We start from the raw sequence: 23,400 nt of genomic DNA on the forward strand, positions 1-23,400 counted from the left end.
ACTCGGGGTAATGTATGTTTGGTACTGATTCAGAAGGAAAGCAAATGATCATATGACCTGGGTAATTTCTTCCTGGTTATTTTATTGCTTTTTAGATATTTGTGAGTTGGTGTTATGGTTATTTTAGAATTTAGGCATTGGTGACCACATTTTATTTCAATTTACTTTTTTATATAGAGTTAGTTTTCATTATGGTTCATTTAGTTTTGACAAATGAAAATTTTTTTTTTTTTAATCCCATTTTTTTTTTTTATTAGAGGCATGCTTTATTTATTTATTTTATTTGTTTGTTTGTTTTGTTTATACATGCACTGGGTACAGTCAGAAGCGTGGGAGGGTGAGAGAATTCACCAGAGCCAGAGCGGGGAGCAGAGCAGGCAGAAGGACCAAAGTACACTGCTGAGGGGAGCAGCGGGCGGCAGGAGAGGTCTGCGCGCCATGTGGGACCCTCCTCTGGTGGCCTGGGAGCAGCCGGGGATCGAACCGGCGCTGCAGAGGCTGCGGGCAGCTTCGCAACCCAGCGCTCAACCGCTGCGCCACCGGGGAGGCCCTGACAAATGAAAAATTTTATCATGTAACCAATAAATAGCACCATGAATACACAGAACATTTTCAGATGTTCTCCCTATCTCATATTCTCTCAAGTTGCCCTTTTGTGGTTAGAACTCCACCTGTATCCCTGTTGGGCACTGAATTGTCCTTGTAGGTTAGCCACTTCTTGAATGTCATGTTAATAGAGACACAGAGTAGGTACCTTAGAATCAGGCTCTGACATGGCATGATGCATGTGGGATTCATTTGTGTTGGTTCCTGTTCGTGGTGGTATAATACTGGGGTGAGGCCAGACGCATGAGTGTGAAAGAATTCACTGGAGACAGTGGAGGACAGAAAATGCAGATTTATAGAAATAAGCTGCAAGGGAGCAGGGGGCGGGACAGGAGAGATCTGTGGACCAAGAAAGATCTGAGGTTCTCTTTCATTCTCTTTCATGGGTTTTCCAAATTGGATGTCATTTGTATGAGTTACCTGCTAGGATATCTGGCTTGGGGCCCTAACCTTTGACACAGAATATGTTCTGGCGTCTGCCTCTGCATTCCTAGGACTAGGCTGGTTCTGATCATGGTGGTTGGTCTTATGACCTGGTTCCCATAAATTCCCTTATTCAAGCCTCTGAAGCTTGCCTTCTGGGCAAGGAGTGAGGACTTGGTTTTTAACCTCATTAAATGGTGTCCAGCACCTGTGTCAATGATTGGGCCTTTTTTGCTGCTGAAGTGCAGGCCATAGGAGCCATGCTGTTTGTGTTTTCTTTCTTCTTGTTTGAGGGGCGTTGGGCATGCTTTCAGTTAGAGGTGATCAATAATGGGTTTTAAGGTGAGTGTAAGTAACATCCTCCATCCCCCTGTGGGCTCTATGATAGGTGTGTGCTACTGTTAACAGGGCAACCCCAGAGCGATATGGGATGGCCTGAGTGGGAGTGCTCACCCAAATGCTTGAAAAAACACTCAGGACAAGACTCAAGGGCAGGCACACAGGGAAAGTTTAATAAAAGGTTTATTTACAAGGGAAATGAGGGAGCGCGCATGCGCGCATGCACATATACACGCATACACAGAACGCAAGAGAGTGCAGGCCCAGGTGTGTTTGGTTTCATGCATTGCATGACTGTTTCATGCCATCCTTAGTTTCCAGCAACCTCCCCCCCCCCATGATGGGGGGGGCATCACCTGGGATATCAGCACCTGGGATATCTTTGGCATGAGGTGGGGGTGGAGCTCATAAACATCAGTGGGAGGAGTTCATTCAGCTCGTACTGTTCCCCCCAACAATTCTGTAACTCTTTTTGCACCTTTATCAGAAACCAGGTTACCCTGTATATGTGGGTCTGTTTCTGGACACTGTTCTGTCTCCTTGATCTGTGTTTGTCCTCTCACCGGTACCATACAATCTTAATGACTTGAAATCTTGAAATCAGGGTGAATCTTTGTGTTAGTTCTTCCTTTTCAAAAACATTTGGGCTCTTTCCTGCCTGTGTATGATGACATCTACAAAATTTTCCTGGGATTTTTATTGGAATTGTGGTAAATGTATAGATAAATATAGGAAGAATTGATGTGCTAACAGTAGAGGGTGCTGTGATTCATGAGCCCAGAGTACCTCTGTATTTATTAAGACCTTTGATGTTCTTTTTTCTTTTTTTAAAAAAGATTTATTTATTTACACAAGCACTGGGTACAGTCAGAAGCGCGGGAGGGTAAGAGAATTCGCCAGAGCCAGAGCGTGGAACAGAACAGGCAGACTGATGAAATACACTGCTGAGGTCTGTGCACCATGTGGAACCCTCACCAGTGGCCGGGGATGGAACCGGCGCTGCAGAGGCTGAGGGCAGCTTCGCAGCCTAGCGTTCAACCACTGTGCCACCAGGGGAGGCCCTGATGTTTTTTCTTGCTGTGTGATTGTTTTCTGCATACAGAATCTGGAGATGTTTTGTTAGATTTAGATTGCTTTATTTCAGGTGTTTTGGTGCTATGGTGTTTATGAGTAGTACTTTAGTTTCAATTTTAACTCTTTACTGCTAGCCTGTGGAAATGCATCTTGCTTGTATAGTCTCCTGTGTCCTGTTGCTTAAATTCCCTTTATTTTTGTAGTTTTTCCTGTAGATTTCTTTGCATAGGATTATGTCAACTGCAGTTAAAAGACTGTTGAGAGTCTTCCTACATCCTTTTATTTTCCTTTCCTTACTGCCCTGGCTAGAAGCGCCAGTACAATGTTGTGTAATAGTGGGGAGAATAGACATCCTTGTCACTATTGAGTAGTTTTTACGATGGTTTTTTATTCAGGTTTAGGAAGGTCTCTTCCTGTTTGAGTTTTTTTTTTTTTTTTTTTTAAGATTTATTTATTTATTTATACAAGCACTGGGTACAGTCAGAAGCACGGGAGGGTGAGAGAATTCACCAGAGCCAGAGCAGGGAGCAGAGCAGGCAGAAGGACCGAAGTAAACTGCTGAGGGGAGCAGCGGGCGGCATGAGAGGTCTGTGTGCCATGTGGGACCCTCGCCTAGTGGCCGGGGATCGAATCGGCGCTGCAGAGGCTGCGGGCAGCTTCGCAACCCAGCACTCAACCGCTGCGCCACCAGGGAGGCCCTTGTTGAGTGTTTTTTTTTTTAATAGAGGCATGTTTTATTTATTTATTTGTTTGTTTGTTCGTTTTGTTTATACATGCACTGGGTACAGTAAGAAGCGTGGGAGGGTGAGAGAATTCACCAGAGCCAGAGCGGGGAGCAGAGCAGGCAGAAGGACCGAAGTACACTGCTGGGGGAGCAGCGGGCGGCAGGAGAGGTCTGCACGCCATGTGGGACCCTCCTCCAGTGGCCGGGGAGCAGCCGGGGATCGAACCAGTGCCGCAGAGGCCGCAGGCAGCTTTGCAACCCAGCACTCAACCGCTGCGCCACCGGGAGGCCCTTGTTGAGTGTTTTTCTCATGAAAAAGGGTATTGGCGTTTCATGTCCTTTCTGTGTCTAATGGCATCATATGGTAGTTCCTTAACTGTTAATGTATTGGATTATTATTACTACTTTATTTATTTATTTATTTATTTATTTATTTATTTATTTATTTATTTATTTATTTATAAAGATTTATTTATTTATTTATTTATACAAGCACTGTGTACAGTCAGAAAAGCGCGGGAGGGTGAGAGAATTCACCAGAGCCAGAGCGGGGAGCAGAGCAGGCAGAAGGACCGAAGTACACTGCTGAGGGGAGCAGCGGGCTGCAGGAGAGGTCTGCACGCCATGTCGGACCCTCGCTTGGCGGCTAGGGATCGAATCGGCGCTGCAGAGGCTGCAGGCATCCTTCACAACCCAGCTCTCAACCGTTGCGCCACTGGGGAGGCCCTATTTTATTTATTTTTTAAACATTTATGCATATAGGAACTGGGGTACAGGAAAGAGGTGGGGTGTGGTGAGAGGATTCACCAGAGACATAGTGGGGAACAGAACAGGCAGACCTACTGAAATACACTCCTGAGGGGGGCAGTGGGTGAGACAGGAGAGGTCTGCTTCGCCATGTGGGGTTAGTTACCTGGCCAGGGATCGAACTCATGTTGCAGTGGCTGGCAATAGCTTGATAGCACTGAGACTTAAAACCCCTTTTAACCTTTGTGCTCTGTGTTCACTGTGATTGGTTTCATAGCCAAAATGACACTGTTTAAAATCTAGAGCCTAGCCTTTCAGGGCTCTCCCTTGGGCTGCTCCTTTCTGTGGAGTTTTGAGCTTCAGGGACTTGGCCTTTTTAGACTAGAGCTCTTATGTCTGGCTTACTTCCTCTCTTCTTAATTACAGTGTTTCTCCTAAGGTTGCTATCTTTAGATTTCTAATGGTTGAGCAGATTGAAAATCAAAAAAGGCTCCCAGGCTGGTTGGCCATCTAGTCTGGGTCCTTGCTAAGCCCTAGCTTGTTCAGCTCCCAGGGGGGAGCTGGATGCTGAGTTGGGGTGTGGCATGAACAGTGAGGTAATAAAGACCACAGGAAACCAGCAGTGGGATGAGGTGGGTAGTTCCAGTTGCCTTGATCCAGCACTTAGGCATTACTGCTTTGTTTTGTAGTATTTTAACCACATAAGTATCGAGGACTCACGGGTCTACGAGCTGACCAGCAAGGCTGGACTGTTGTCTCCCTATCAGATCCTTCACGAGTGCCTTAAAAGGTAGGGTAGGGATGGCGAGTGGGAGGCTGGTGTCTCTTCTCTGGGTGCCCCGTATCCTTACTGACCATTTATTCTGGTTCGAAAGGCAAAGCTAAAGGCCAAACCATTCTAAGTATTCCCTGTGCATACAGAGTCCTCTGTGATCAGGCCCCTGTAGAGCTGGGTGTGGTCAGTGAGTCCTCTCCTCTAGCTTCTCTTTCGAGAACCCTTAAAGGACTTCCCATGAGCAGCCATTACCTCTGCCTCAGCTGATGTCACCTGTTGTCTCTGTTTTCTCTTAAAGAAACCATGGAATGGGTGACACATCTATAAAGTTTGAAGTGGTTCCTGGTAAAAACCAGAAGAGTGAATATGTCATGGCTTGCGGCAAACACACAGTGCGAGGCTGGTGTAAGGACTTTCTCCCCTCCTTCCTACTACCCATCACGCTTTCAAATGGCTACTGGGAGGTGTTGCCCCTCTGTGTGTCCTCTCAGGGAGTTTTGAGCCTCTGTGGGCCTCCAACCACTGCTCTGCTCCCCAGCTATGCTGTGTCTGTTTACCACTTGCAGCGTGCTCATGAGCCTCTCAGGTGGACGCTGAAACAGCCTGAGGCACCGCTGACCTCCTATCTCCTAGACTCAGGCCAGTTGTTTCGGCTAGCCTGAGTGTTCCCATCCTGTCATCACTGTCCCTGCCCATCCCTGGGTCCTCATGGTAGGAGCGGGGTGTCCTTTTAAACAGCAGTTTCTCCAAGTTGCTGGGCTCTGATGTGCCTGCCCTTCTGCCACACTGCTCTGTTTATGCCACCAGTACTCTGTGCCTAATTTGCTATTTTATTTTTGTTCTAGGTTTAGGACATTTATTTTGAAATATTATACGTCTGTATACTTACTGTTGAAATTAAGAACTTAACATTGTGCCACATTGGTTTCAAATTTTTAAAAAATTCTTAAATATCTAAAAACAGTTCAGAGTCACACTTCTCTATCTTTTCCCTAGTTTTCCTTTCTCAGACTTCATTACCACCCTGAAGTAGGAGTGTGTGTGTGTGTGTGTGTGTATGTCTCATTAATTTGGTATGTGAAGTAACTACTCTTGTCAAATACAACTTTAAAAGAAAACTTTGTATAACCACTATGAACACAAAACCAGTGCTGTGCACATTAGAAGTCTATGCACAAGGGAAAATTGTATAACTACATTTAGACTTAATGTGCCCTGTACCCCAGCAGATACTAGTCCCCATTGAGATGCAATTTGAGCCAGGTGGGCAGGGCATGGGACAGAGGAGCGATTCTGTAGCTGAGATTAACCACCCCCACCCCCAGCCAGAGGTCTTGTCTGGGAACTGTGCTGGCTTTGCCCTGCGTAGCCATTGCTCTCTTCTGGCACTTGCCCTTCTCCATACCCACTCTATGCCCTCGCCCTGCCTTCCCTTGCCTTAGAAACTCCTCAAAAAGCACATACAAATATTCTCTGGAAATTCTTCGCAGGAGCCCCCTTCTCAACCTGCCCCCCAGTAGTCTAGACCACATGCTTCACAACTTGTGTTGCTGCTTGTCTGTGTGTATGGAAATGTGGGGTCGTGGTAGGAGGGAGGCAACTTAATGCCATGTGATCTCGGCCACGTCCTGCTTCTGAGAGCCTCTGATCGCAGTTTCACAAAGCAGGGTCAGGGGTGGGTACTGTCTAAGGACCATGTTGGTGATAGAATAGACCGTGCCTTTATCTAGGTGGGGGAATGGCAGATGTGTTCCTCTCTAAAGAAGTGGCTATGTGGGTACCTCAATTTGTGACCCCCCCTCAATGTTTCCTTTCTTTATAGGTAAGAATAAGAGAGTTGGGAAACAGTTAGCTTCTCAGAAAATCCTTCAGCTACTACACCCACATGTCAAGAACTGGGGATCTTTATTGCGCATGTATGGCCGGGAAAGCAGCAAGATGGTCAAACAGGTAATCAGACCTCTCCCAAGACCTAGGGCATGCATCACATTCCCTGACTCAGGAATACACAATTCGGGTCCTGTTGTAAGTAGCTCTGCTGGCCACATCTTTGTGTGTGAGTGTGTATGGGTTGGGGGTGGGGTGTTTATTCTTGGTCTCCCTCCCAGAGTGGTCCTGGGCCTTACTCTGGTTGGGAACTGGGGCTTGGGGCAGATCTAAGGGTGAGGCAGGGGTTACAGGTGGAGGGTTACTGGCCCTGATATGAGGTGAAGGCTGGGGACCTGGGCCCGCTAGTCCATTCAAAAGAGCAGAGAACCCTTGTGCTTTCCAGGAGACCTCAGACAAGAGTGTGATTGAGCTGCAGCAGTATGCAAAGAAGAACAAGCCCAACCTGCATATTCTGAGCAAGCTACAGGAGGAGATGAAGAGGCTAGCTGAGGAGCGGGTGAGTGTGTGAGCCACGCATTATGCTGGCCAGAGCTATGGCCACGGCCCCTCTCCATTCTCCATCTCCTCCCCTCCACCACATTGCAGGGGGAACACTGACCCCACTCCTGACATCCTGATGCCCTAATCCTAGGCCCTAGAAAAGCCCCCCTCTTCCAAACCCTCAATTCTTAAAGATTACATTTGCTTTTCTTTGAGATTTAGCACTCATGATACTTGTATCAAATCACTTATTTTTAGAGAGCTGGCATTCCTGGTCTGCGATTATAAAGGGCCTGGGTCCAGTCCCACTCGGCCCTGGCCATTTGAGGTCAGGTACAGTACACTAGTTAGGCTTCCCTCACTCAGGGTCACCATGACAAACTTCCACCCTGAACCTCTTCCTCTTCAGGTCCTCAGCAGTTATGTGAAGGGGAGAGCATGATTCACAGAATGATTGAACCCCTCGGTACCTTCAAACTACCCACTCAAGAAGGGGCTTTTAGGGCTGGATCTTTCTCAGCTGTGCTTTTATACAACCGAGGGCCTGTACCTGTACAAAACCCTGAGAAGGTGGCATCTACTGTTTGTGTCACCTTTCCAGTCCAGCACTCCTCGCTCCTGCTCTTAAGGGTGGTGAGAGACACCTGATTAGTGCCTGAGACCTCCTCACTTCACTTCTAGGTATATGTCCCATTCTGAGGGAAGCATCAGGATGTGATACTCGGTGTTAGTGCCCAAGAAGACCCTTCTCCCAACCCCCGCACCTGGCTTAGTCAGGCCTTCCTTTCTTCTTTCCCACTTGGGAAGGTGCTGAGCATGGTGCCCTCCTACTCCAGAGGCATCAGTTTGCAGGATGCAGCCCCACCCTCTGCCATGCCCCAATCCCCTTCCAGAACCTCTTGCCCAAGGTTGGGCTGCATCTTGTTAGCATCCCTGACATTAGTTATTCTTTCAGGAGGAGACTCGAAAGAAGCCGAAGATGTCTATTGTAGCATCTGCCCAGCCTGGTGGCGAGCCCTTGTGCACTGTGGACGTGTGAGAGGAACAGTGGGGCTGGGTGCTGCCTGGGAGACCACTACACCACTCAGTGCAGTCTTGGGCCTCCCGTCTTGGTTCCTCCTCTGTGGCCCTGTGTCTGAGGTTGGGCCAGGCGGGTGGGACTCAGGTGCACAGGAACAACCAGGACCATTCAGCTCTTCCTGGGGGGGTGGGGGGGGGTGGGTAGGGCTTGCCCATAGGTGCAAGTGGATGTGTTCAAGGATTGACTCAGCCTGGCTATACAGGTGGAAGCCAAGCTTGGGAGTCAGCTGTGGACCTCTGCTTATATGAACTTGTAGAGTGATTTTATGAAGGTTTTCATGAATTTTAATATGTAACAAGAACTGTGACAAATGATAGTTGGATGACAGATGAAATAAGGAAGTGATTGCTGAAGTCCTTTGACTACCCTGTGCCCAGGCTTCCATGGTCAGAAGAATCACGCTGGCACTGAACTCTACCCTGACTCCTGTTTTCCCCTTTTCTCTCGAGAAAGTTATGAGTTAGGATCATTTCAGACCTTTTTGGTTTAAAATAAACAATTTTAGCATCAAAACTATTTTTCAGAGACTATAGGCAAACCATCAAGGTGATTATTCTTCAGCTTTGAAACATTGCTAGTGTGAGTATGAAGTCTGCCAGTCTCCTGGCTTGTTGCCCTGTCTCTGGGCTGGACTGTGGGGCCTTTTTTCTGAGTAAGTCTTCAAGCCCTAAAAACATGCCTTCTTAGAAACTGAGGACCTTGATCTTCCCTGGCCTCCAGCAACTTTTTACTAAAAACTTTTTGCAGTCAAGTTCATCTGTCCGCCCATCAATTTTTAAAGCTTTTATGATATTTTAGCATTTGGAAAGAAACTTTTGCAGTGAAAGTAGAAGATAGATTTGGAATCATGTAGCAGTTATAAATGATTAGTGCATCTTAGCACGTGGACTTAATTTGGAAACAACCACCTTCAGTGCAATCTGTCCTTGATCATAAACCTCTTCAGCTATCGTGCTTGTGCAGTGCAGCTGTCCTGCTCCTGGGATGGCTTCACTGGGTTTCAGGGGCAGTGCCCCATGCAGCCAAGCTCAGTGGCCCTCTCTTCTGACCAGCATTCTTGTTCCTGTCTTGACCCCTGTGGAAAGGTGCAGGGGACAGTGTGTCCCTGTTGAGTCCCAGGGATGTGGCTGTGCTTGGGAACCTGCGTTGCTCCCAAAGGTGAGGTGGTGGTCAGCATTGGCTCCCTGTCCCTGGTGCCATGTGTTTGTGGCACTGTTACGTTTCACAGGTGTGTCTGTCTCCTGTGGATGGCGTTTGTTTCCAGGAAGATGGAATGCCAATCAGGGCATATCCCTCCCTCACCACCTGTATGACCAAGGTTGGCTTCTGTGTTGACCTTTAGAAAACAAAATGCTTAAATCAAGTTGCTGTAATTAGACACTGCTTCTGTCTTGCCTCCTGTCTGCTGCTATGAATAATCATCTGACCGTGACTGTTTGCCCTTAAAACAGCCAGATGTGCTATCAGGAACCAAAGCTTTGTGGATGTGTTACTAGAGGCCGGTGGGTCTTGCTGTAGACACCTGTGTCCTTTTTTCCCTCTGGCCCATGTGTGGGTGTGAGTGTTGTATGCACACAGCCACCTTGTGGGGGAGAGGGCAGGCAGAGCCTGGGCTGACACCACCTCTGTGCAACCACAGCCTGTCATGTACTTCCCAGGCAGCAGCTGGGCCAAGGTTGTTTTGGGTGAGTCTTGATGGACACATAAAGCAAAATTGTCGAAGAGGGAATGGCTGGTGTTTTTTTCTTCTGTGGGAGGTAGGGTTGGGTGGGCGCTCAGGTTGGAGATAGAATGAAGTAGTCTACTCAGTGCAGAGAACTATACCCTATGGTGAGGAAGGTAGGCAGGGCAGCCCCTTGCCTTATGACTTACCCCACATGCTGACACCCACATCTCAGATTGCTTGGAGTTACATATAAAACCTGACATTCTATTAAACCACCACCACTTCTGGCCCCCTAGAAGGGCTGGGAGAGCTGCCCTGACACCCAGCCTAATTGAGCTGATTCTTGGCTATTCCCAGGCCAGCAGGGTGTTGGGAACCCAAGATTCAGAGTTGTTCCCACCCCCACAGTGTGCATGAAATGCCCCCATCACCTCTGGTGCTGTAGTGGGGGCCAGAGAGGAGCCTATGTGCTAACATTCTGGGCTCTCATCACAGATAGAATGGTAGTTCAGTAATTGTTTATTCTGGTCCATGTGGCCCAGCTGGTCAAAAAAACATGGGCGGCTGGGGAGGGTGGCAGGCTCTAGGAGCCCACATAGATGGGCTCCTGGACAAGTCTCATGTCCTCCGAGCATCCTGGAGCCATGCAAGCAGTCAGGGAGTCCCTTGGCCTGTTCCTATAATGCAGAGCAGGCTTTGCTTTAATGTTCTTCCTGCTGTTGGGGAAGGGAAGAGGCGGAGGTCACAGTTTCCTGCAGGGTGTTATCTTGGGGCCCTTTTGAGGGCTGGACTGGAGTTACCAGGACCCCTGCACCATTGGGGTGCTCTGCCCTTTCAAACAAGATGAGCATCTCGCAATGCGGGGTCTGCGGGAACAGGTCCACTGCCACAGCCTTGACTGGCCTGAAAGGGGTGCCTTTCACCCGGTTTGAAGGAGCCCTGCAGAGGCTGATGAGATGTCAAGGTCAGCCAAGCCAGGGCCTCCAGTGGGGTACGGGGTTGGGGGTGGGCCACAGTCCGCCCTAGACCACCTCGCACTCACTCCACAAAGTTGCCCATGGCTGCTCGGGGGTTACAGGAAACATACAGCAGCCGCTTGAGGTTCTCGGCTCTGCGGACGGCAAGGATCACTTTGGAATCTGAAGAGATGCAGAAATGGACTGGGTCTCCAAGGGTGCCATCCAAGGATGGGGTGGGGTAGGCCTGTGGCCATGTAGCCTGGTATGCCACCCAGATACCACTGCCCTCCTCTTCCTGCACCACCCCAACAGGAAGCACTCACGCAGACCGGCACGGGGAGGGTCCAGGATGGCTACAAGCTGCTGGGAAGCCAGTCTGCTCACCAGGGCAGGTACCAGCTCCTCTGCCCTCCCGCAGTGGAACTCCACATTACTCAGCTCTAGAGAGGGCATGGCAGCCCTGTCAGGACACCCAGTCCCACAGAGCCTACCAACTGCCTGATGACCTGTAATCCTCGGCCAGAGATGCTTTTAAGATGATCTGTGGCCTGTTCGCCCTTCATGTTGGGCAGTCCCAGGCATCATGGGCACTCAGTAGGTCCACAGGAGCCCTTTGGCTGCCCACCCCCAACCTGGGGATTAGGATTCATGTGGCTTCCAGGTGATGCCTGGAGGTATGCAGTAGGAATAGCTGTTGCCCCCCAGGGTCCCTTGTCCACTGTGTGGCACTGGCTCTTACCATTGTTGTGGGCATTGATCCGGGCATCCTCCACAGCTTCCTGGCACAGTTCAATCCCCACGACACTCTTCACCTTCTGAAGTGAGGAAGGCACAGACACATGGCACCCTACTGACCCCTGCCCTGAGGGACCTCCTCAGGGAGGGAAGTGACAGAAGCATTGTGGGGAGTGGAAAAGGTTCTGGGACAGGCCGGGGGTTGACCAGTCTTCACACTGGGGGGTCACTAGGATCAAAAGTTGGTGATGGTGCAGGGATGGGTGGGTGGAGAGCAAGCAACTCACCGGGGCCAGGGCCAGGCCAATGGTGCCAGTGCCACAACACACGTCCAGTACTGTGCTCTCTGTGTCCAACTGGGCCCAGTCCTGGATGATTGTGTACAGTACCTCAGCTGCCGGGGTGTTCACCTGGAGGACAGATCCCTGCACTGGTCAGCCTTTGCTCCTTTAGTCAGTTCATATCCTCCCCCTGCCCTGTGTCTGCATTCCCTGGGCACTCCTGCTCAGAAACCTCACAGCACAGGCCCCAGCTTCCCAGATCTCCCCCATTCCTTCAGGCCAGTCTTTGGATTGTCAACCTGTAAGATGCTAGGTAACCTCACGTTGGCTTTAAGCAGCAAAATGGATGCCTACCTACTTATAGTAGTAGTACTCCTTCATGAGTATCAAACTGATGGACCTTCCTTACCAGCTGCACTGTAAATTCTACCAGAGCTCACCCCAAATTGCTAGCATCATCCCAAACCCAATGTTCCAGTTACATCCTGACATTAGGTCAGGTCTCCTTCCAAGTTATCCTTCTGACCCCCTAAGGACACTTATCTACCTGGAAGAAGGCGTGAGGGGAGATCTGGAAGGTTAACCCCAGAAGATCCTCATGGATGTATCGGTCCCCAGTCATGTGCTCCAGGGGCAGGCCTTCCTGGCTGGGAGTCTTTCTGTGGGTAGTAGGTAGGTTTGTCAGTGTTGTCAGCTCACAGAGGGGCCCACTCCACCCCCACCTGGGTGCCTCACCGCTGTCCTTCCTTCACAAAATAGAGGCAGGTCACCCCACTGGCCTTGCCTGGCCCTGTTACAAAGTATTGTACTAAGGAAGCTTTCAGCTGTGTCAATTCTTCAGAGCTCAGTTTCTGGAGTAAATAGTGAAGATGCTGTTAGTCTGTGCTGAGGTCCACTCACAGCTAGAAATCCCCCTCCCCCCCCAACTCCTGTGTGAGACCTGTGTGAGACCTGGGGGTGGAAGTAGGCAATGGCCATGGCTTGCCCTCGGCGGCTGGTGCGCACAGTGAGTTGCTTCCAGTGGCCTGAATATGTCTCTGGGTCATAAGCCGAGTATGGAGTGGACCTGTGGGAGCCATGAGTGAGCAGGACCTGCTGACCAGGACTGGGCAGCCTCCCTCTCCTCCCCTCCCCTTAACCACCATCAAAAAACTTCACTCCTGTATACCCCACCCAGCTCCCCCCCGCCCCCCCACCCCAACTTCTGGGGAGCTCCCAGCCTATCCTTACCGGATGAATTCCTGGAAGGCCTTCACCACATGCTTCGTGGTCTTGGGGATGTGCATGGTGTCAAAAGGGGGTGCCACAGCACATGTCCCACCCTTGTACTTGCCAAGCCGGCAGCCAACAGTGTTGTCTTCCCCATCCACCCCAACACCAACCAGAAACTCACACTTATTACGATATTCGGTCTGCAGGGAGAGTGGAAGGAGACAAAGACACACCTGACCTTACCCTGGCCATCCAGTACTCATGCATTGTGGGGATGCCCCAGTGAGTGAAAAATGGTGGTAGAGTGAGAAACCCTACTGTCTCATAGAAATGAAAAAATCCAAGGAATGAGACTGGTAACTGACAGGTGATGGGAACCAGAAAGAACAGCAAAACAGGAAAGGATGGGAGGTCAAAGAAGCTTTGTAAAGACAGGATGAAACCTGACCTGCTGGGGTGATGGTCTGACCCCTTCCAGTGGGCAGCAGGCCTTGTTGTGCTTGTGTCTCTGCGAAAGCAGCCAAGGCAACAGGGCCCGGTTAGTGTTTCCAATTTCCCTGCAATTGGGCAAGGAAGTTGGACTCAGCCTGATGGTCCTCCACCCATCCCCAGCCACTCTCCAAATGTCCTGGCCCTTTTTTGGGAACTCACAATCCCCACTGACAACTCTGACATCTTCCTTGCCTATCTCAGTGTATTGTATAACACACAGAGCACACATTTGGTACCAGAGTACCAAGGGGTACCTGTGCCCAAACTCACTTGGCAAGCTTCTGTAGCACCTGCTCACATTCCAGTCGCTTCCGCTCAAGTTGCTCAGGGTAGGGCACAGTCCAAAGAGGGGTCACTACATCAGCAATGCATGTGGCTGGCGGCTCACCCTCATCCTCAAGTCGCCTTTTCTTGGCCATTGGGTCAGCTTTGGGCCTAGCCAGGCGCACACTGAGTGGCCGGCCCTTCCAGAGGGCACCGTGCAGCACACGAAGGGCTTTGTCTCGTTCAGCAGCATTGCGGAATGTCACAAAAGCACAGGGGGGTTGCCCAAAGAGCTTGGTCTTATGGGGCTGCAGGCCAAAGCGGCTCAGAAAGCGGCGGACATCACTGAAGCTGGCATGGCGGGGTACGTTCTGCAGTTCTAGTTTGAAGATCTCTGACGTGAACAGGTCATCTCTGATATAGCTGTAGGGACCAGGCTGAGGCCCTAACTCCGCAGCTGCCCGGGGCCTCTCTTCTCCCTTCTCTTCCTGGGGGGCCAGGAATGCAGGGCTAACCAGGGCACTTCTGTCCTGTTCAGAGCCTTCCACTGGACCCTGGGCCTGTGTGGAGAGGGGCAGGGGTTGGGTTGAGTGCTGGACCTTGGACCTGAACCATTCACGATCCCTCACCCTCACCTAGATCTCCATCCATCAGCGCACCTAAGACCCATCTCACCCCTTTCTGTCCTCATTCTCCATATTCCCTCTCCCATCTCATGCCCCATCCCCGTGTTTTCACCTAGGGATTTAGAGCCAATCCCCTCCACCCCATCCCCATCTCCGTTCGAAATCTCCCATCGAGATCTCCCTTCCCTTTACTTCGTTGTCGAGATTATCACTCATCGTCCGGTCCGTCTGCAGCCTGGTCTCGGACACCTAGAGAACCACCTCCGCCACCTCGTCCTGGGCCTGGCACACGGGAGGGGCTCAGAGAGCGGGTAAGATGCGGCAAGACCGATCCCTCCGACCAATACACCCCCAGCGCCCCCGGCTCAGCCACTGGGTGGGACGGGACTCGAACCCTCGGTGGTCAGGTCCAGATCTTGGACATGGGCTGTACCGCCCGCCCACCAGGGTCCCGCGCCGATCGCTCGCTTCGCCGACAGCTTTCACGTCTGCGAGAGCGTGCAGCTAAGGGCGCGCGACTCTATCATCTTGGCTTCCGGTGACGTCATAGCCACGCGCCCTCTCCTATCCCCAACCCCATTTGCGAGTTCGAGGGGCGTGAGTAGCCGCAGAACGGAAGTGCGCGCAAGGGCCGCCGGGAGTGCTCGCTCCTCTGGCTTCGGGGCGGGCCGGGCATGCGCCCCGGGCGTTTTGGCGGGAAGCGCGGGGCAGGCTGGACAATGAGAGTGTCCGCCGCCTGAACTAATAAAGCTGCACAGGTTTTGAATCGCGGCGCGTTTCCCGCCGCCGGGGTCAGGGGTCGTGGTTCGGGTCGCGGGGCGGAGGGAAGAGCAGGCGGGCGGAGGCGCCGGCGCCAGACGCGGAGGAAAGGAATACGACTTGCCGCCGAGAGGCCGCGGAGCCAGCGACGACCGAGCCACCTGAGTCGCCGCCGCTGCCGCGCCCCCATGGCGGCCGCCAAGGTGCGGCCGGGCCGGGCCGGGTACTGGGCGGGTGCCCGAGGGGCCGAGGCGGCTATCGGTGGCCACGTGGGCGGCCCGCGCCACCGCCACCAACCCCCGCTGGCCTTGTGGGCTCGACACCTGAGGGGCTTCGGTAGTGAGGAATCGGGGCTTGTGGGGAGCGCGGCCTGGGGGCTCGAGGCCTTCGGGCCCTTGGCGCGCGGGGTAGGGGGGCGCGGGCTTGGGCCCGGGGGCTGCAGTGCGCTGGGGTGACCTTGGGGCCGCCTCGGTGGGCCCGGGAGGGAGCTACATCGCGTGGACCAGCCCCTCGAGCTTCTTAGTCTAGAGTAGACTTCACTGGTTGGTTGGGACATGGGGCCCGTCGGTCAGTTTCCTCCGGCTCTGCCCACTTGCCGGTTTCCTACCCAAACGGCGCTACCCCACTTTGGTCGTCTACGCAGCACTTCATTCATGCTGCACTCGAGACTCAACCACCACAGGCCCCAGAAGCGGAAACTGGGCAGACCGGTCCTGTACTCACCGACCCAGGGTGGGAGCGGGTTTGTTGGCTGGAGATGTCTACTGGGGTGAGCTGGCTGATCCGCATTGCTGTTCAACCGAGTGAACCAGCGTAGAACATATTTTTTTCTTTTTTTAATTGAGTCGTAGTGAAGTCTCAGGGTTTCTTCTGGATTTGAAAATCACCAGGCCACGTGTTTTGTAGTACTTGGACCTGAAATGTGATCCTTTGTGCTCCGTATTTCTCTGAATTGGATCGTAGTTTTTTAGCTTATGTTTGTATTTCTTTTGGCAGCTTAATCATCCCTTCAGTGAAAAAATCGACAGAACTGTGAATACCGTGTAAATAGCAGAGCAACCGGTACAAACTCACAAGGTTGCTTTAAGAATAACACTCCTTGAGGCCCTCTTCTATCTGTCAACGTGTCCTTTAATCTTCATGCACAGTATTGATGGAGTTTTGTAGAGTGCTGGCTCCTAGGGTTAACTCTGGAAAGGTTTCACCAGAGCTCACGTTTCTGTGGCGGTATTGATATTTAAAGAGCAGATTTATTAGAAAAGGGATAGGATAGTAAAAGACACTTGCATAGACACAAGTGGGCAGGAAGAGCTGCCCCAAAAGGGACAGGCTTGCTGAGAGGCCTGCGTGGTTGCGGGCTGGCGGCTTTAAGGAGACCTGCCTCCCCTGAGGGAGGTCAGTGACGAGAAGCCTGGGCATGGGACAGGTCAAGGGCAGCCAGGGAGGTGCTGCCCTGCAGAGGGAAAGAGTTGGTGAAAGGAAGCACCGGCATAGTCACAGGTGGGCAGATGGACTGCTGCCTGATGTGAAAGCTTCATTAGGTTTTATCTTCTTCAGGGAGGGGCTCATCTTCGTGGGTGGATGGCTTATGCCCCTATAGCAGTCTGATAGTTTCTGGATGTTGCTCCTGATCTGGGCATTGATGCCTAAGGGTCTTGGTTTCTATAACTGGGTTAATGGATTATGCTAATCCCGTCTACCCCTATTCTGTGCTTGTGCGTGCGTGCGTGCGTGCGTGCGTGCGTGCGCGTGTGTGTGTGTGTGTGTGTGTGGTTCTTGACCTTGTATCTCCTTTCCAGTTTTTCTGTTCTTACTCTCCATCAGTATCATCATCCACATTTTAACATAGAAGGAAACTGGGGCTCAAAGAGGTGAGGCAGTTCCTTTCAGACCACTCCACCTCTTAGGTGGCCAATTTTTAAGATCTTTAGTTTGTACAGATGTGATTGATGTGCCTGCTTCTGCTAGAGGGTGCTGAGGTACAGTGCCTCAATATAAGCCCATTCTTTGGAGTTGACTTTGGAACACACCTTTCCTGGTATCAAAGGCTAAAAGCTTAATACTTGCTTTGGGGTGAGGCCATTCACTATAGGGGATGCTGGTTTTGGACAGGATTCATGACCAGCAATCACCCTTCCACACTCTCTCCACAGGACACCCATGAGGATCATGACACCTCCACCGAGAATGCAGACGAGTCAAACCACGACCCCCAGTTTGAGCCTATAGTTTCTCTTCCTGAGCAAGAAATTAAAACACTGGAGGAAGATGAAGAGGAGCTTTTTAAAATGTAAGTAAACTGATGTTGCTCCATAATTAGGTATCTTTTTGAAGTTGTTAGGGCTTTTATGGATTCCTTGGGTTCCTGGCCTTTAATTGGACTGAGGCTACGTGAAGAAAGGACCTGGAATTGTGTAAAGACTGCTCCCACATGGAAATCAAGGCTGCTGTTATAATCTGTATAGTCTATAGCTTTTTCCTGAATGCCTCTGCTATGCTTTAAATGGTACAGGCGCTCCCTGGTGCCCTGTCACTGTTGCTCTGTTCACAAGTGCACATTTCCCTAACTCAGGCCCTTTGCCTCTACGACTCCCACAACCCCTTTTGGTTGAGCTGGGAGTCTTAGCCACTTAAGTTTTACTTTCGAACTGTGGGCTTTTTTGGCAGCCTTAGGCATTTTTGAGTTCTTAATGTGCAAGCATTGCAGATAAAACAGGTGGTGTTCAGGCTTTCATGATTTTTAAAAAATTACGTTTCTTGACCATCTTCAGAGCAATGCTGCAGTGGGGGTGTCACTTTGAAGCAGTTCCTCACAAGCCATGTGTCCAGGTATCTCTGAAAAAAAAAATCACAGTAACTCCAAGACTGTGGGTTGTTGTCTACACTCAGTCACGGGAAGTGCCAGATTCAGTTACCCATCAGTGGGTAGGTTGTAGCATTTTCCCTGCCCAAGCTCATGAACTTCCCCATGCCCCTTTCAAATTCTACTCAAAATGCCAGGTTAAAATTTGAGTGCTTCTTGGCAGGGATGTTGGTGAGCAGAGATAATCATCAATGCTGTGACTGTCCCTCTAAGGAAGCCTAGGAAAGAAGAGTTGCACGTGCCATTTGTTCCCAAGATTGATGGGCATCTCCCTGGGTGCTGCAGCCAGGGAATGGAGGCCTCCTGCAGTGAGAATTGCTCATGTGGCTATTGTCACCTCCCTGGCCACATGAACTGGAAATGTTCTGTGTGTCCTAGACACAGGCCCTTCCCTTCCTCAGGGAACTGAGGCTGGCAGGTCAGCCCCTTGGGTACCCGGTCATAATCTCCTTTCATAGATTTGAATTTGGGAGTGGCAGCAGAAAAAGGACCAGCAAAATTGGGCTCTTGTGGAGAATCAAAGCAGGTATAGTTGTTGGGGAATGCGGAGCATCCACCTGAGCTGACAAGACTGTGAGGTTCACTGGTAGTGGTTCCTTGGTGCCTGTGGGACTTGAGGCCTGGCCTAAGCTCAGTGTGGGGTACTGCTCTCAGTTGGAAGGTAGGCTGTGGGGTCAGAGCCTGGTGGCCTGAACAGAGGCCTGCAGTCTTCTCTTTGAGTGGGGGCCAGAGAGGGATGGGTTACAATTTTCAGCTGAGAGAAGGGCTGCCCTTTTTTCCTATGGTGACAGGGGTGCACAAGTTGTGCTCATGTGGGCTTCTTTAATGAGAGGTCAGATCTTTTTGTTGGGAAAAATGTGGCAAGTACAGAAATCTTTTTTTGTGGGGAAGTAAACACTTGGAATTTGTTGGGGTGTTTTGCTCTCTTAGTGACTTGTTTGTAATATACAGAAAACAAGTGTGCTTTATAATGGGTTTTTGACTTGCTCCTTTTTCTGTATGTTGTCTAAACTTTCAATGGCTTTTCTTGAAGGCGGGCAAAGCTATTCCGATTTGCATCAGAGAATGATCTCCCAGAGTGGAAGGAGCGAGGTACTGGTGACGTCAAGCTCCTAAAGCATAAGGAGAAAGGGACCATCCGCCTCCTCATGAGGAGGGACAAGACTCTGAAGATATGCGCCAACCATTACAGTAGGTGACCTGTCAGGTGTGGTTTTCTCTGAGTTCCAGAACTCTTGCACTGGGACATTGCAGTCCCTTGGGCAGGTTGATTTCAGGGTTGCATGAATGCCTGGGAGTGTATTCTATCCCAGAGCACTTTTTTTTTAAAAAAAAAAAGATTTATTTATTTATGCGTACAAGAACTGGGGTACAGGCCAGAGGTATGGAGGTAAGAGGATCCACCAGAGACAGAGTGGGGAACAGAACAGACAGATTGACTGAAGTACACTGCTGAGGGGAGCAGTGGCAAGCCAGGAGAGGTCTGCTGCACCATGTGGGTAGCTCCCTGGCCAGGGATTGACCTCATGCTGCAGTGGCCGTGGACAGCTTCATAGGTTGCGTCTTAACCCCTTGCACCACCAGGGAGGCCCAGCACTTATGTTTTTTACTTTAAAACAGATGAAGTTTTCCAGCATGCTACTGAAGTCAGAGCAGTTCTGCAGCAGCACATGTGGAGTGGCATCCAGTGAGACAGAAGCTGGTGTGATGGATGCAGAGCCCTAGTGTGGGCTAGGAGCAGTGGATGTCTGCTCCAGAGCAGGGCAGTGTTGGGAGGGCATCTGTGAGCAACCTTGACATCGTGCATATGTGTAAAGTACCTGGGTGCTGTCTTTCTTGTACTTTGGTGCTTTCAGTTCCACAGGATGGCCCCTGGGGAGAATATGGAGGGAGTGAGGTGGAGAAGGTGGCTACCTCAACCTTAGGTGCCTCTGAAATTGCACGTGGGGTGGTGGTGGTGGGTGCGGGCCCTGCGACTGGTGTGATTCTCTAGCCCTAGGCTCATCCTGCAATGCAGTGACAGTAAGTTCCCTGCCACATTGATCTCTTGGCTTCTGGTTGTCTGCAGTGCTTTGAGTATGTCTTTGGAAGTGAAGGTGTCCTGGGCTTCTTTCCTGATCCAGTGTTGTGCACTTCTGGATATAATGCCTGCTGGGCAGGGCAGGGCATCAGAGTGTAATGACCCTTGACGGTAATGTGGAAGGATTGGCGGGTTTGCATAGGTCCCGATGTGGGGATGCAGCCTAGTACAGTAGTCCCCACATGCCAGCCTAATTTGCTTCCTTAGGAGCTGCTTCAGCAGTCCTCCCCTCCATCAACCTGGCCTGGTCCTCCTTCTCTAGCCCGATTTGTATCTTCTCATCTGGAGTATTCCTCTCAACACCCTTTGTTTCTCCCAGAGCCCCCTCAGGAAGCTGGTTTGTTTCTGTGTTGGTTGTAAATGTACAGATAGTCCTTGATGGACAGGGTGGGTGGTAGTGGGAAAAGGTCGTGGCACTTTTTGTACCATGGTAGCAGCTCTCAGGCTTGCCAGGAGACTGGAGTGACTACTCCCAGTTGATGGGGCTTTGGACTGCCCATGTCTTCAGAGACCTCTGCCAGGAATTCAAGGGCACATTGTTGGGCCTGGCACTGGGGATGCTCCTGTTTTTCCGGGATCACTTGTTCCCATGTGGTCTGAGGAAATGGGTGTGGGTAGTTGTGCTTAGTCCAGGTCATGGTGCCTCTTCTGGTGAGCTAATCCCTCATGGTCCCCCTGGATCCCCATGTCACCCCACTTTCCTGCTTCCACCTCTGCTGCCTTTACCTCCTTATGGCCAGGGTCCCTAGTGGGACCAAGTATCTACACAAATATGTCTGTGGTACCTTTTATAGGAATGGTTGGGGGGCCTCCCTAGTGAGCTAGGGGGTTAAGTCTCAGTACTATCACCAGTATGGCCTGACTTCAATCCCCAGCCAGGTGCAGCAGACCTCACCCATCTTGCCTGCTGCTCCGCTTAGCAGTTTATTTCAGTTAATCTGCCTGTTCTGCTCCCTACTCTGTCTCTGGTGGATCCTCTCACCCCGTGCCTCTGGCCTATTCCCCAGTTCTATGCAATAATAAATAAATACATAAATACAAAGAGGGTTGGGTCCACTTGACATTGGAACCCTTGTTGGAGTTGAGATTGGAACCCTGGGGTGTTCTTGTGGACAAGAAGCAGGCCACCTGTTTTCCAGGTTCAGGGTTTCTTGATGTGGGGCATTTTCAAAGAGATTTAGATAAAATCCAAATTCCTGAGGTCTCGGGGTTTAGGCCTGGTGGGCAGACGCCACCTCACATCTGTTTAAAGTGGGTCTGTGACCAGGGTATGGACTAGCCTGTGGCATTTGCACCACATTTACAGGGCTTTTCTCCCCCAGTCACACCAATGATGGAGCTGAAGCCGAATGCAGGCAGTGACCGAGCCTGGGTCTGGAACACCCATGCTGACTTTGCTGATGAGTGCCCCAAGCCAGAGCTGCTGGCCATCCGCTTCCTCAATGCTGAAAGTAAGCAGAGGGCTGTGGCCCCCTCATTTATGTTGTCATGGTATAACTGCAGGCAGAGATTCTGTTACGTTTTTGGAGAGCACTGACAGTGACCTGGTATTGGTAAGGAGTGTCTTTGCCCCACTGTCTAGGGGCCCCTTGAGGAAGGGTTTCAAGTGCAATGGAGCCATGTGCCTTCAGGGACCACACCTAGGCTTTGAAACCATGAACAGACTATTTCATTCTTCACCTTAAAGGTGTCAGCCTGTCTGACCAGGGTGGGTCCTGTCACTTGAGTGCCAGCAGGGGCTGTGCTGCACAGACCGCACTGAACCTTTCTCCTACTTGGGCCTCATTTCCAGCCAGGAGCAACAAAAGCTATACTGGCTAGGTTGTGGAGGAACTGGGTGTGTGCCAGGGCCCAGCACCCAGGCATCCTTATATGCTGAGTGGGTCTTTGCTCTGGAAAAGGCCTATGGAGTGACTTCTTTCCATACAAGTGGAGTGCAGAGTGCTGGCTGCTTGGTTGCGTAAGGTCTCTGCTCCTCTGCCCAAATTGTTGCAAAGTTACTTGGAGGGAGAGGTCTAGCATAGCTATCATCCTTAACATTATATAATTGTAACATTTATATAACTCATAACCTTGGAATCATTTATTTTTTATATTAAGTCCATGCTATGTACCTGCCCTGTTGTACTGGGGCAGTCAGGGCTCACAGGCCAAACCTGAGGAATGTAGTAATCACATGATCAAATCCAGAGCTCTGTCAAATGAAATGAGATAAAAAATGGCCATGGAATGGTTCTTTTGTGTATGTGTCTCTTCATACTTGCCAGGACATGTCACCTACAATGCTTGGGGTTCTTAATTCTCTCTTTTTTTCCCCCCCTGCAGATGCACAGAAATTCAAAACAAAATTTGAAGAATGCAGGAAAGAGATCGAAGAGAGAGAAAAGAAAGGTGATGTGGCTCCTCTGGTGGGGGACTTTATTGCAGACTCACTCTGTACCCGGCTGCAGCCCCAGGCGGGTGCTTTTTTCGTCTGCTACAGAAACATTCTGGGTGCTGTGACCACCTTGACCTCTGTCAAGGGTGATGTAGTTGCCTGGGACACAGGGAGCTTTCTGGGGAGTGAACCTGCAGTTGGAGCCCCAATCATGTGCTGATTAGTCTTATAGTCAAGTCATGAGGCCTTCGCTTGTGCACCCTAGGCTGAAGGGGCCTTTGGAGGTCCTTCTGGGCGCCTGCTAGCACGTGACCTGCACACTGAGCAGCCTTACTGACTGCGTCCTGGGTGTGAGCACATTTCCCTGGGCGACCCTGCAGGTGGCCTGTCCTGTGGAGGTCACTGGGTTTCATGGGAGGACGGGTGGAGGGAAGGGGTGGATTTGCTACGGGGTGACTAATGAGGCAGCACTTTCTGTGCTCTTACTGAGTCCTGGTGTTCACACAGGATTGGGCAGAAACGATAATGCTGAGGAAGTGGTGGAAAAGCTGGAGGCTCTCTCTGTGAAGGAAGGGAGCGAGGAGCTGGGCGAGGCGGACACCAAGGAGAAAGCTGAGGACAAGCAATAAGTCGTCTCCCTTGTTTTCCTTCCCTTCTTTCTTTCCCTCCTTTTTTAAAAATTTTTGCCTTGCCCCTCTTTGGTTTGTTTTTATTCTGTTTTGTTTTTACAAGGGACTTTATATAAAGAACTGAATTCCAACATTCAAGTTGTTTTTCTAAGTTTTTGCCCTCTTAAAGATGACTACAGAAAATCCATTCCCCAGTCATGGAAATGTACTGTGCTGACTTCCTTTTCCATAGTGGAAACATTTATAGTCATCAAAATTAGTGAATAAACAACACATTTTAAACCTGCATGGAGGGCAAGCCCGTGTGTGTTGACCCTG

At 50.7% G+C, this 23,400-nt stretch overlaps 3 protein-coding genes across 4 annotated transcripts in view; 2 read left to right on the top strand and 1 right to left on the bottom strand.

The window, feature by feature from the left end:
• The window catches only part of DGCR8 (DGCR8 microprocessor complex subunit), a gene marked incomplete at both ends in the record, with an annotated part of 32,943 nt that extends 24,846 nt beyond the window's left edge, over window positions 1-8,097 (top strand). For both annotated transcript variants that reach the window (XM_084246318.1, XM_084246319.1), the window contains 5 exons: window positions 4,603-4,703; window positions 4,987-5,093; window positions 6,511-6,638; window positions 6,961-7,074; window positions 8,014-8,097. In XM_084246318.1, the coding sequence (XP_084102444.1) occupies window positions 4,603-4,703; window positions 4,987-5,093; window positions 6,511-6,638; window positions 6,961-7,074; window positions 8,014-8,097 (534 nt within the window). The remainder of the gene's footprint in view (window positions 1-4,602; window positions 4,704-4,986; window positions 5,094-6,510; window positions 6,639-6,960; window positions 7,075-8,013) is intronic.
• Window positions 8,098-10,506: 2,409 nt separating this feature from the next.
• On the bottom strand, window positions 10,507-15,323 carry TRMT2A (tRNA methyltransferase 2 homolog A; the record flags this gene model as incomplete). The annotated part of the gene is made up of 12 exons (XM_084245484.1): window positions 10,507-10,753; window positions 10,848-10,944; window positions 11,088-11,204; window positions 11,504-11,579; window positions 11,787-11,909; window positions 12,328-12,439; window positions 12,516-12,631; window positions 12,732-12,846; window positions 13,011-13,192; window positions 13,441-13,549; window positions 13,755-14,354; window positions 15,295-15,323. 12 exons carry the CDS (start codon window positions 15,321-15,323, stop codon window positions 10,507-10,509), a joined length of 1,923 nt encoding a protein of 640 aa, XP_084101610.1.
• On the top strand, window positions 15,322-23,082 carry RANBP1 (RAN binding protein 1; the record flags this gene model as incomplete). The annotated part of the gene is given in 7 exon segments (XM_084245485.1): window positions 15,322-15,540; window positions 17,287-17,423; window positions 19,030-19,187; window positions 21,399-21,527; window positions 22,402-22,487; window positions 22,490-22,536; window positions 22,971-23,082. Coding segments are annotated over 7 exon segments (888 nt in total).
• Between the last annotated feature and the right edge of the window lie 318 nt (window positions 23,083-23,400).

Source organism: Talpa europaea (assembly GCF_964194135.1).
Source record: "Talpa europaea genome assembly, chromosome: 10".
Lineage (NCBI taxonomy): Eukaryota > Metazoa > Chordata > Mammalia > Eulipotyphla > Talpidae > Talpa > Talpa europaea.